The 14,039-nt window shown below is 41.9% G+C and overlaps 1 protein-coding gene across 1 annotated transcript in view; it reads left to right on the forward strand.

Annotated features, from left to right (window-relative positions):
* Window positions 1-14,039, forward strand: part of gbe1b (glucan (1,4-alpha-), branching enzyme 1b) — a 74,389-nt gene that overhangs the window by 10,252 nt on the left and 50,098 nt on the right. The window contains exons 3-7 of the mRNA XM_041940368.1: window positions 205-320; window positions 2,552-2,677; window positions 3,725-3,860; window positions 6,322-6,412; window positions 8,016-8,225. Of these exons, the coding sequence (XP_041796302.1) occupies window positions 205-320; window positions 2,552-2,677; window positions 3,725-3,860; window positions 6,322-6,412; window positions 8,016-8,225 (679 nt within the window). The remainder of the gene's footprint in view (window positions 1-204; window positions 321-2,551; window positions 2,678-3,724; window positions 3,861-6,321; window positions 6,413-8,015; window positions 8,226-14,039) is intronic.

Raw genomic sequence — 14,039 nt, forward strand, 5'->3', positions numbered from 1 at the left:
CAGACTTTGTCCAAATCTTCAGGTCTGTGATCACTTCATACCAGCAGACACCGAATGGACGAGAGAGATTCATGTGCTGACTCGGGCTGCTCTGTCATAATCGTGTGGCTTTCTCTGGTCGGGATGCAGCTGATCAGAACTGATGTTTGGCTCCGTGTAAACCAGTTAATTCAATGTGTTTAAATCCTCTGTGTTTCCACATAGATGGCTGGGACAAATTCTCCCACCCCTACACCAAGAAAGAATTTGGCAAGTGGGAACTGATTGTACCCCCCAAGTATGACAAGACTCCAGCTGTGGATCATAACACCAAACTCAAGGTAGAGCGCAGAACATCTTCATACCTATTTTCACGCCCTCAGTAGGAGTCATCTTGCCACGGCGGTATGAAAACTTGTCACTGTAATATGTGAGGAAGATTCCCAGTCATGTGGCGTCTTATGAACCAAGCGAAAGCCTGCGTGTCGCCGTCAACGACATGTCATACTCACAGTACGCAGAAGGGAGATGACTGTATGTACACCATCAGCACAGCGGAGGGTAGGTACACCACGAGGAGCCCAGCTGATAGCTTTTATTTAAGCTCCATCTGCGGCAGGTATCTCTCAGGACATTGTGCCGCGGTTGTCTGTGCAAAACACAGCCCGCGGTGGGTGTAGGTGATTGGTTTTAGTAAATAATTCATCAGGGTTAAATGCAAAAGACGCACCCCCCATTATGCATTGTCTCCCAAGCAAACAGCGTGGATGAGAAATAATCCTGAAATGAGATGCCAGACGCGGAATGGATGGCACCGTGGCGCCACTCTCCTTGGGACCGGGTCATCATTGGCACACTCCTGCGCCCTGGACAGGCTGCCCAGCTCCCATTGTCAGCGGAGGTCAGTCTAAGGACGATAAGAAGCAGATGGAAACGCTGGCACCTGGCCTTTCCTTGTGCACCCCCGCTGCCTATGAATGGCTGTCTCGCTGTGAGCTTCACTTTAGAATTAGTTCCACAGCACTCCCTCATGGAAGCACAAGCGAAGCTCCAATCACTCTCGTGTAGAGCAGCTTGCCCTTCCATCCCCTTTGTTCATGGCCCAATTTGTCTCCATAAACAAGCAGTGTCCTTTTGCGGGTGCGGTATTTGCAATGAGCTCTTTATGCTGCGAGAATGCAAGACTTTAAAGAAGTGAACCAAAGTGTTGTCTAAGCGATCAAACACCCACTTCTTCATCCGTACCAAACTTCTCGCATATTGCCCGTCTCTTAGTTGTTTTTCCTGTTCATACACTCCCACCCCCCCCAGTTTGCCCAGCAGTCTGATTTTTCTTTAATGTGCCTAATGCTGGCCAATTTGTCTGAAGGACCATCGCTCTATCAGGCTTCATGCCAGTCCATTTATCCAACTATCTTTTCGTAATCCTATAAACAGTGAAGCATGTCATAAGGGGAGCTCGGCAGCTAACCCCCAGGTGGCCTGGCCATAATGAAAAAACCCCAGAGGGGGGTCTGGCCAACGGCTCGCAGGCAGGTGGCATTGGAACAGTCATTACTTCACAACAGTAGCCAGAATTAGTTGGGTTCTAATGCCTGTTTCTGCAGGGGACAAAACAGGGTGAACACATACTGTGGGCAACACAACAGGATCGATTTCTTGGTGGGCTTTTCCAGCTCTCACGCTGGCTTTCTCCTTTCTTATTTGACTGATCGAGGCAGTCAATTAGATTTCCAAAGTATGCTTATTTGACCCCCTTCCAATCCTGAATTGCAGACATTATAGATGAGAGGCAAAGGATAATGATTGAGATTTCCTATTTTTCTAAATTGCTCTCTTTCTCAAGATGTGCCAGTGAATGTCTGTGTTAAAACCAACAGAGGAGTTGCTCACAAAATAAAACACAGCATAATTACCATTGAATCCAGATTCACCACAACTTTTCTTCTGGTCAATATTGTAGCTCTTTTTTTCCTCAACTCCATATTATGTCTTGAGTGTGTCTGGGAGCCCACTAGAAGAGTTTTAAAGCTGTGGGTTTTGCTTTGGAGAGCAGGGAGCTGCTCTCTGGAAGAGGGCAGCTTTCATTTTGACACATTGAAAAATGTTTGGTTTATTGGCTGAACAGTCTGCGCCATCTTTCCTGTATAATGGATGGAGAGTAGCAGCACAGTTTTATGATGTAAGCATTTCATGGCTGGAAGATGTAAATAAATGCTGACTTTAAAATCACATAGATTCAGACAGAAACGTGCAGGAGTCGAGAGGACCTACGATGATTTGTGGCCAGGCCTCTTCGAGGACTCTTATTTCTGCCTAATTCTTTTTCCTTTTTTGCAGCTGTGTTTTCACTTTGCATTCTAGTTTATATACTATTATCCTTTTTCTGCCTTTCCTCTTGTCATCAAGATTTCCAATGCTACCACGTGGTCCATATCCTTCGTCCACTTATTAGACGACATCCCTCTCACCTTATGTAAAGTGACCGTTGTGTCTTTTGAATGTCCCCTCTCTGTGTCTTTGTTTAAGTGCCCTTGCTATAACAAAACACTCATTTATATCATTTTCCCAGGTGGTGGTTCACACCAAGGAGGGTGAGCGGCTGTACCGGATCTCACCCTGGGCAAAATATGTGACGAAGGAGGAGAAAGCCGTCATCTATGACTGGGTTCACTGGGATCCCCCTCATCCGTACATTGCAAGTTATTCTTTTAATGGTTTTATTTAATGATTTTTTCAGTGTTTTTTTTTAAATTGTATTGATTTATTTGTATATTTTTATATGAAAACCCGGTAAAAAAGATGATACAAAAATCTAGATTATAAAAAAACACCAGTGCAGTGCAGTCATTTCTGCTACTGGAAGCTTTTTCTGAGCTGTCAGTGTTGCAAGAGGACCTTGTTTAATGTAAGCAGCGATTATCCGTGTCTTTTTGCAGCAGGATGCCAGGGAAAAGGTAAAATGAAAGTGAAAAACTGATCTGATCCTTCATAATAATGTTTAATCTTAAAAAACCCATCGCAACTTTCATATTTTTGAGGCAAAATTAAGAAGAAGTATTATCAAGCTAATGTCGGTCACTAAAATGATGCTGTATGCTGGGTTTGCTTGGTGTCAGCTCTTAAAGTAGCCCCCCGTGTTCCGGTCCTCCCATCACTGCTTTGATTTCTTGCAGTGTGAAAACAAACAGGCGCATTTGAAATCGGCCTCACATCTAATATCTACAGGTGTTGTTTCCCCTCTTAATGTGGGTGCTCGATGCTGCTGATTTGAAAGGGTCTGAATGTGTCTCAATGCCACTTGACGTCCTCGGCACAAGTGAGCGCAAGCAAAACAATAAGAGGCCATTAAAGACCACCTTGCTTTCTTTATCGCTTGTTATTTGCCACCATTTTAATTAGAGGAGCCCTCTTAGTGGCAGTATATTCGCTTTATTTACAAGTGGCTCAATCATGTACTTCAAATAGTGGGTTCACAAGGCCTGGTGGGTAGCCATCAGGAAATTGGTTCTATGTATAAAACAAGTCCTTCTCCCCGTTGTGTAACAGAGAGAGTGTTAATAATAGATATTTTAATATTTAACATGTGCAGAAGCATTATCAGCCTCTATGGAAAGACATTGGTGCAGAGACCCACACTGTGTCTTCATAATTACTCACCAAATGTACTGTATTTTTAGCAAGTTTTAGGAAAAGCTGCTGGACTCTGTCATGATTTTCTATCCTATTCTGGTTTCCCCTACAGCAAATCCATCCTCGGCCAAAGAAGCCCACGAGCCTGAGAACGTACGAGGCCCACGTGGGCATCGCTTCACCTGAGGGAAAGGTCGCCTCGTACGCCAACTTCACAACCAACGTGCTGCCTCGTATCAAAGACCTGGGTAAGGCGTGAGACCGCGTTACCTCCATTCGATTATTCTCTTCCCATTTGGCCTCTTGTTTTGTTGGCTCCTGAAGCCTGCAAACGGTGCGCAATGTTCATCCTGCTGTGATTCTCTTCATCCACGTGTCAGTCAGAGCTTTTCCTGACTCAACTTGAGAACATTTCTTATCTTCTCCAGCCAAGAACAGAGAGGAAGTGAAGCTATAAGGTGATGTTTGTTTCCCTCCCTACACACCATATCGGAGCCAAGAATGTGGATGGAAAAACAATGCTTAGGGCTTCCAGAGCTTTTTTTTATTATTATTTTTATACCTTCCAGTGTCCCGTGCCATCCCCGTCAATGCTAGTCCATAATCCAGCAGACATGCTTTGAGTGCCACTCTTCCTCCAGTAGCAGTATTTTCAGTGGCAGACCTGTCACACTCCCTCTGCACAAAACCAAATCAGCAAGTCAACATCCTGTTTGCTGGCATGACCAGAAGGGATCACTGACCGCTGGGAAGAGTTTTGTAAAGAAGGCTCCACAGCCAAGTACAAGTACACACCACACAGCAGTTATGGCTCCAGAATTGACAGCTTGTTTCCATATCCGTGATCTCGGCTCAGACAGCCAATAGGAGAGCGAAGCCGTCTTCCTGCACCTCATGTCATCCAGTAAAACAAATAAAACAAATACCATACAGACTAGAACTCAGGATGGATTATATGGCCTAAAGCATATATCATGATAAGTTGTCACAATTAGTTTGATAACAGGCAATTTATTTATTGAATATTGTTACATTAATCAGATCAGATTGGAAAATGATTCATAACGTCTAAAAGTCAAGAAATTCATTTTGCTGCACAGCCTTAGCTGCAATTTTTCCATATTTGAATTACATCCGATAAAAAAAGAAAAATCGTCAGGTGACTGTGAATATTGCTGTCAACATTTTCTTTCATATTTAAGACAATATTTTCTTTTATTTCTTTTAATAAAATTAGTATATCAGATGTGGTAAAAATCTTGAAAAATATCTTAGAATTGGAATTTCATCAAACTAGCATAATGGTCCAACCTCTTCCAAAACAACATAAACTAAATTGTGACAACTTTTTTTTCCAGATGGTGGTGCTGTGGTCAGAGATTGAAGATTTTCAACAATGCAAAAAATATGCATCACCTTTCTGCTTCACTGCTAAATTTCAGGACTGGAGGATGGCGTCCATATTGCCGCTTGCGGCTATGATTAAGATTAGTTGTGAACTGTGTCTTACTATTCCTCATTAACTTCTACGTGTGGCTCGTTCTCATAATAACTTCTGATAAAGAACAAGCTTCAAATGTTACTTTAACCTTATGGAGCAGATCACCGTCTTTTGCATTCAGCCCGTCAACCTATTCTGTCGTTCAGGTATGAGGATGTGTCGTTTGCGGTTGTGTTTATACGACGTTATTTTGCATTCAAATACAGCCTGCTGCATTGACATTATTAAAAGGCACAGATATGACTGGCACAGCAAACCAGGAGCAATCTGATAAATGCTGTTTCCTTGCTTGTGTCATCCTGCTAGTGGGAAAGGAAGCTGCCAGAGTAAAAGCTGTCAAAGAATCTACCTGCAGCAGCTGAGGGAATCTGCACAATAGGATTCTCCAGGAGGCTAAACTCTACCGTCTCTAGTGACGGCTGCCTTTGCCTGCCATTTCATTTTCTTGACTGTGAAGAGAGTATATATATATAAATATAAAAGAGAAACTTCCTCTCACCCCAGTGCTTTGTCACACTCCTTCAGATGCCAAAGTTTTTTTTTTTTTTCTCTCTCCAGCCTGAAAAGAAGCTGCGATATAAATAAATAAATCCGCTCCACACAACAGTGAAAAACCGCAGGGCCTCCCTCTGGAGTGCTCAGTGGCAGTTTAAAAGCCTGTTGTTCTCTTATTCATAGAAGCAGTTTTTTGTAGGTCGTTTTGAAATGTTGTACATGACCTCATGACTCTGATAGCTGGTGTTTCCCTGTAGCCACAGCTTGTCTTCACGATACTAGAGCTCGTGTCAAAAGGAAGTGCCTGGAGCTCATATATACGGTCTGACTGACACGGGTCAAAAGCATTAAGTCGCAATGTTTCCAGACGCCTGCTGTACTAAATTAATGTGGCCAAACATATAAGAGCGGACTTTTTCAGATGATGTCAGTATTTCAAAATGACTTTAGCTTCATTTTTCATCTTGTGTGGCCAACCTCATAACAATTATTCACATTTTTAGCTGATGTTTGGGATGTGATTTATTTTACTTTAAGAGGAATCATATGGAAATGAGATGAGATGCTAACACCACTTTCCCCTCAACCCCCCAATATCTAAAGTATTTACACGAGTTACATAGAGTTAGATCAGTAATCTGGTAGGAAAAGCTCCAAACACATGAATCCTTTTTAGATTTAGTATAATGTTTTTTTCTGCCCTCTCTATCCAGGTTACAATTGTATTCAGCTGATGGCTATCATGGAGCATGCCTACTACGCAAGCTTCGGATATCAGATTACAAGTTTCTTTGCTGCTTCCAGGTAAATGCTTTTCACCTGTATGATTTATGTATTTTGTAAGTGTTTGATTACAGAGTCGATAGCAGAACTGTGTTAAGAATTTAAAGTTAAGATCTCTATAGTTTTCATTTTTTATTGTGTTTGTTGTCAACATTTTTTTAGTATCAGCCACTCAATTTGTTTGCATGCGGTAATTACTTGTCTGTATTGTAGTTTTCATCGTCTGCCACTCCTGAGTTCAGTATCGCCATGCTGGAAGACACTTGTGTGTGTGTTCTTTAGTCTTTATTGAATCAAAGTGACGCAGTGAATCCTTCCAGCCAACATGTTCGCTGCTCCCACTGGTCATTTAAACGAACTCCTGGACCCATCAGACACACAGGTGTCACCAAATCAACCACGACAGGAATCTTTATAATTTGAAGGTGTATTTATTTTTTGCAGTATCTCTCATGTTATTCACAGCACTTTACCTGTCACTTGCAGTATCTTTCTTTTAATGCAACTGCAAGTAGTCTTGGAGAAACTGGTGATTATTGGCAGGGCCGATCGTGAAGGCGAACAACTTCCCACTTCATAGAAGTAGTCACCTCGAGTGAAGGTTAGGAAGTCTGACACCAACAATAATCTCTCTGTAAATACATTTGCTGTTAATCCAGAGAGTGGAGGGAGTCGTAGATAAAAGGTGGACTAGTCTGAGTATTTATCTTCTTTCAGAGATTCCTCCTTCCTTCCTTAGAGTAGAGCATAAACCCAAAGTGTAATGTATATAGTGTAATTTCACCCATGATTGATCTCCTCAGTATCATTTAAAACCTGAGCGGTTGAGTACCGGGAAGCGGGGTAATGCTGTCGCTATGTGTCCTGTTTTGCAAGGAAGCTGATCTAATGATAGCTGGAAGGACAGACGGGACGTTATTGGACAATACGAGAAGTGTATGCAAAGATACGTGTGTGTGTTGTATATGGAGGTGTATACGCATACATACAGTTACTCTGTGGAGTGTCCCGCGAGCTCAACCGTGTCTTCTTTATGACGCTTTAAATAGAATTAAATGACCATAGAAGAGTTTATATAATTATATCATTATTCTAGAAAATAAATCCAGTATATTGTGTGGTTGGAACTGATGATCTATAGACAAATGATCCAAGAAGTTGGTGGTTATTTGAATCACAAACAGATTCTAATTAAACCCTAAATTCAGTGTTTGCATGCCGGGGTGCCTTTTGCTCAGTCTGCATGGAATAGGTTTGGGGACCAGAAGGTGGCCGGTGCTGCCAAGGTATCCTTGAGCAATGCACCTAACCCCTGACTGCTCTGACATTTCACTACATCAGTTGCATGTATGTGTGGCAGCAATCAGAGTGTAAGGATTAATTTCCCCAAAGTGGAAATATTGAAAGAATTCTTTCTCTCTTGCACTTCTTTAAATCGTAGACATGCTCACCCCGTGATGCTAAGTGAAGGATAAATAAGCTCAAAACCAATGACATTTAAGATTTAATATTTGGATTATGCTAATGATTGAGTCCAGTTAAGGACATGCATTCAGGAAGTGTTTGGAGCAGGGTGAGGTTATGGTGAACTAATACAAAACGGGATATGTGTGTGTATTTGTAGTCGGTACGGTACCCCAGATGAGCTGAAGCAGCTGATAGATGTGGCTCATTCAATGGGCATCGTGGTGCTGCTGGACGTCGTTCACAGCCACGCCTCCAAGAACACCGAGGACGGCCTGAACTGCTTCGATGGCTCCGACTCGTGTTTCTTCCACTCTCCACCCAGAGGGGAGCACAGCCTGTGGGACAGCCGCCTCTTCAACTACTCCAGGTAATCTCTGTCCGGCCCCGCTGTTAACTACTGCACCTCATCTGTGCAAATCCATCACTCTTCAGTGCACTGTATATATGGATGTGGCTTGCATGCATAGAGGATGCAGTCATCGGAAGTAAATCCAAAATCCATTTGGGGTTTATTTTTAAAGAAAGTTTAATTAGTAATCTAAACGATCTCACATCGTATCTATGTTTGATAAACTCTATGTTTATTAAAATTAACTGAGAGATGTCTTCACCTGCAGTAGCTCACATCGAGACATATAAACAACACAAGCTGTTTCTTTTTAGCATAATTATGCATTAAGTTTATTGGCATGAAAATGTGCTGTGCAATGATGCACAACATATTTTGAGATGTGCATCGATGCATATGCTTATCACAGGATTTTTTAAGTCAATTTGATGCATTAGTATTCCAGAATGCAAATTCCATTTTCAACAAGGTGGAGAAAAAGTTCTTACTGTAGGAAACACACACAACTGGAAGGTGTGAGAATACAGAAACCTGTGCATTGTAATGAAACCCGAAGCAATTACTGAATGATGTTCAGTATTATTGTAAATACATTTTGCGTTATTAACAGTTGCCCTGTAGATTTCAACCCCGCTCCACATTATGCTCTCATTGTGGAGATTGTGTCGAGCTATGATACTAAAGTCATTGCCGTGGATGAGCTTGCGTTGGAGTAGGTCTCATACAGATGCTGACGGGTACCTCGAGCATCTGTATGAGACGCCAAGGGGTGTGTTTGACGCTCTGGGAATGAGAACGTGTTGGTGAGCGCTATGGTTTTAAGGGTTCTGATTTTAAAACAAAAATGTAAAAGCAACTTATGAACAGTCTGATTAATGAGGCTGAATGGGAGCTGACATACTGCTCTTTAGACATTATCTCAAAAATGACAGATTACATCTCTCACCAAAATGGCCAAGCAGTCAGGCTCACTGCTAATCTGATATCCCTAAAGCGTCGAATGGGCTATTAATGGTGAATTTAAGTTTCCTCAAATGCTCTTGATTTCACCTTTTACGCATTTGGCCAGACAGGTGTTGAATTTTAATGCATTATGAGTAATGATTTGATGTTACAGTGTTGGCAGGCTTTGCTGGTGCTCATATTTTCAGCTAATTACAAAACTGTGAGGAAAAACATAAAAGGCCTCAAGTCGGCAGGCAGTTTTCTGACTCTGCTGGTGCTCAGTGTACACCAAAACTATTGATTGGTGTTGTTGTAGGCCCTGTTAATTAAGTGCCTCTTCCTGCCTCTGCACCCAGAAAATGATCCCAGCATACATTAAAGAGGAACGGGCACTGCTGGGTCTATCAAATGCCTTTTTTGAACTCACTTTTAATAAGTGTGTGTCAGTGTGCAGCAGTTTCCAATACATTATACAATGTTTAGTGTCAGCCATGGGGGCTATAATAAGAGAACAGGGCTCTTCTTTCATTAGTTATTGAACTCTCCTCATATCAGAAGCACTCATTAAACACGGTGCAGACATATGCCACGACTGGGAGGCATATGAGGAGTCGTTTGTAAAAGCCCAGCGGAGCTCCACAATGTCATAGCCAGTTCATTTGTCTTCTCTGCTTCTCACAGGTTGTTTGGACGTGTCGTTCGTGTCAAGCTTTTCTGCTACTCCCTCTGGAAGGAAATGAACCTCAGAGGCTAGCTGCGATGCTAGTGTGAAACACAGCCTGTTTTTAATCAAGCAGCCGTGCTATCAGCCCATCACAGTCTGACCATGATGTTCTTATTAGCTTGACAGAAGCTGACTGATACTGCCTATCAGAGCAAAGACATATTTTCCTCGTTGCTGCCTAGTGCTCCGCTTCCACTTCTGCATCTCTATCACACAGCAGCTTCTTTTTTTTTCTTTTTTTTTTACTTGGTATGTGCCTCTTTTCAGGTTTTCCACATAAACAAACATTCAGCTCAGTCTGCGGAGAATGCTGTTCAGGTAGATGCCTGCTGTCCGGTTCTTTACTTGAGTGCATGTGAGGACACATCACATACTGCAGACGCTTGCCACTGTTTTGGTGGATGTCAGGAGGTTCTTCCAGTCTCTTTATACACAGCGTCTTATACTTCTGCGTGCTAAATTGTTGAATTGGATGAATTATGTGAGTATAATGGAGTAAAAGGTAATAAATTCTTCGCTTGAATCTTTGCTTTGATTTGAAAAGTTCGAGGTGCCCTTGAGACATCAAATGATGTTTTATTTGTACATCAGACTTTTTAAACACATACCAGCAGGGTATGCTCTCTCCAAACTGGGTTATCTTCCCTCTTGTCCCGCCTCTCTTCCCTCTCCACCCGGGCAATCGTGCCACTTGTGGTGACATTTGGACCTGCCGGCCTGGGTAGATGGTCGGCAGATGCCGTGGGCAGTGATCATCTCATGGTCTGCTGCACTTAATCCAGTCCCCGTGCTTCAGTCCTGTGCTTCCTTTTCCAATGTTGATGAGTCTATTTTTGTCGTTGGCATATTTGACCAATGACCCCTGCTCATAAGGATGTACATTTTACGCGAATGTTTCAAGTGATGCACAACCTCAACCGCTCTTGATGTGATAAGTAGAAACTAACTATTGGAATAACTTCATTTTTCGTTGGCTGCTGTTTTCTTCATAAACCTCTTTCAAAGACGTCAAAGTCACCTTGAGACAGTGACCGAGTGAATGGAGCCCATGGTTCAGCTTGTAGGGGGTTGGCAGCCAGAGAAGCCAAGCCTTTTTGCAGATCAGGGCCTTCAGATGTGAGAGTTCTGAGAAGCTTGATGTGGGCTTGTTCTGTAATCCCCCACCTCTCTCAGGATCATTTGCATCCATTTTTCATCAATCTTTGTGTGAATTCTTAAGATATGAAAAATAGGCCCAAGGCAAGGCTTTTGAAAAACTCTTTTTAACTCTTCTCCCTGTTCTCATGCTGAGAGATCAACTCTGTGTGAGCAATAATTCTCTCTTTGACAAGATTATTCTATGCATGTGTTTTTATTATGTTCAAATATTTGTTAATGATGTGAGGATGGGGAAATATAAATACTGAATGTTTCTGTACCTCTGTGCTGCTGTTGGTCCTAAATGAATGAGGACAAAAGATATCTTATAGACATTCATTACATGAGATTAGCACTTCTTGAAGTGTAAGTTTATTCTAGTGTATGAGAGCAGACAGCAGAGGTTGTCTGGTGTATAATATAGTGCTAAATCCATTGATCAATCTATTTTTTCTAAAATCTATGTGACTCTGCTGTCACTCCCATAAAAATCATCTTATGCCGTATAGATTAAATTATTACAAGTTACTGCCATGATGGATAATATTTTAGTAGTTGTGTTTGACAGTTTGAGATACTATATATATTTGTATATTTGTCATTTTTTGCTTTACTGTATGTTTTCAGCTGTTTTGTCCACAACGTGTCAGCTAAACATCCTGAATTCTGAAATTTTAAAATAGCAGAACTGCACATGGGGGAAAGACATGTAGGGAAGCAAAGACTCATCCTGCTCATCAATGACATGTTTGATTGTTTTTAAAGAAACCACATCACAAAATGACAAAAGAAGAATCTGTCTCTGTCGCTCTTTGGAACATTTATGTTTTTAAATGTTTGGACCAAGTTTGGACGATAGCTGGAGCCTGGCTACTGTCTGATTAGTCAATAAACTCACACTTGAAATGGCAACTCAGTCCAAATTCAGTCATTTCAGTATTTAGTACCCATGAGTTATTTCCCCTGCCCCATCAAGTCACACAGCAAGGGGAAAAGCTGTTTTTCCCCTCTGGTGAGCTTCAGCTAATGAGTTCAACTTAGCTGTAGGTGTGCATGGCGGCTGGTTGGAGCTGCCTGTAGAGCTTCCAGTCGGTGCTGGATGGAGCCAGTGGGTAGGAACACAGCAGCAGCTCTGCACCTTCATGCCCCTCAGCCCCTTAATGCTGTCTGACAAATAGCAAGTGCCATGGCAGTAATATGTGCAAAGAGCTTTCTGTTGTGTTCATGTGGTACAAATGAATAATCAACCTCTTAAATAACCATTTTACAGATGACATATTGCAAAGACATTTTAAGTGTTAATAGCAAATTGAGTTATGAGTCAATAAACTTAGATAATTTTTATTTTTACAGTGGCAAGATGTTTATTAGGTTGAGTCAGTTATGTACTCATTCAGTCAGTGTTGCTCTTCCTCATGATACTGAGACATGATTACTTTCTCAGGTTATAAGATTGCAGAGCTCTGCAATATTTTGCAAGTGAATGTTTCATGCACAACTATTTATAACTACACTGAGCTACCAAACAGTTTTGTAGCTGGCCTGGAATAGTACCATACATATAAAACAGTGCTAATGAAATGGTGCCTTCTGTGGCTCAGTTACAGTCCCGAACCCTGGGGACATTATTCTCATCCTCAATAAAGCCTGTAAGGCTGCACCCTCCTCAAGGCAGGACGCTGAATTGTGGCCCACCTTTTTGCAATTAGCCAATTGTCAAGTTGAAACACATGATGGTGATATTAGCCTGCTATAATTCACATGATGCATTTTTTTTTTCCGGCAGAATGGGCATTCCATGATACCAAAAAATATGCCAAATAACTTCAGTGATCATTCATGAGATCATACACCTTCAGATCCTGCCACAGCTAAAATATGGCACTGTGGCAAAAAAAAAAAAAAAGCCAAAACAACTCAGATGGGCCAGAATTGGCCTGCCAGACCGCAATCGAATCCTGAAAAATAGAAAGTACAAGGTGATACTAATTACAGGTTGCTAAACATACAAACAGTCTCACAGGCAGCAGAATATCCCTCCCAGGATGACAAGCGAAAGCAGCTAGCTGCCAGGCAGCCTAAAGAATGCCAGACAAATGGCAGATATCTGACACAAAGCACAGCAATTCAGGGACAGTCTGTCAGACAGCTAGATGAGAGTTTACCCTGCGAGGCAGCCAGCATCACCACGCTGCCTGGAGAGCTGCTTAACAATTGCTACGAGGTATAAACATGGATTTCTTACACATGTCCGACACAGAGCTCATATTTGTGTTTTAAGACACACACACAGTGCTGATTGGATAATTGAACCCTGCTTTACTGGACTTTGGCTTATCTGATTAAAGGACAAATGACAGCAAAGCATGATTAAAATTTCTACCTTTAGTCACAGAAGTAATAGGGAACATATTATACAACATGAGCAAGTCATCTCCCTCAAGAATCTACTGTGCATATGTGTATTTACTGTATCCACAAGCTCACTGAATAATTCCATGAATAAATGAATAAATAAATCAAGCTTCAGCCAAGAAATGTGAATTTATTGCAGGTGTCACTCCTGTCAATGTCTCTGTCCTGGACACATTAACGGCTGCAGGGATTGGAGGAAAGTTTGAAATGCGTTAAATGAGGCACCTTATTTGTCCTTTTTGGTCCCACAAATGCACACAATCCGTCAGGCTGTCGAGCATCATTGTTTGAGCATCACACTTCTTGTGGAATGGCCTGTCAGCTTCTTAAATTTATTTGGTCTTATCTGCAGCTTACCTGTGATGTTGTGAGAACGGGGACTTAAATCTTTCTCTCTGCCATCATGACAAGTTGCCTTGACCCCTTATGCAAAATTGACTTCCTGAAACACAGCATGTTTCAATATGTGCTCTGCTTGCAACAGAACATAAACACCATAATATGGGTCGCAGTCAGCTGGAGGAGGAAATAAGCTCTGATAAGGAGCAACTAAGCATGAAGCTTACGTGGAAAAAGTCTGTTATTTGAATTTACTTGTCATGACTTTTGTG

This window comes from Chelmon rostratus, chromosome 7 (genome assembly GCF_017976325.1).
Source record: "Chelmon rostratus isolate fCheRos1 chromosome 7, fCheRos1.pri, whole genome shotgun sequence".
Classification (NCBI taxonomy): domain Eukaryota; kingdom Metazoa; phylum Chordata; class Actinopteri; order Chaetodontiformes; family Chaetodontidae; genus Chelmon; species Chelmon rostratus.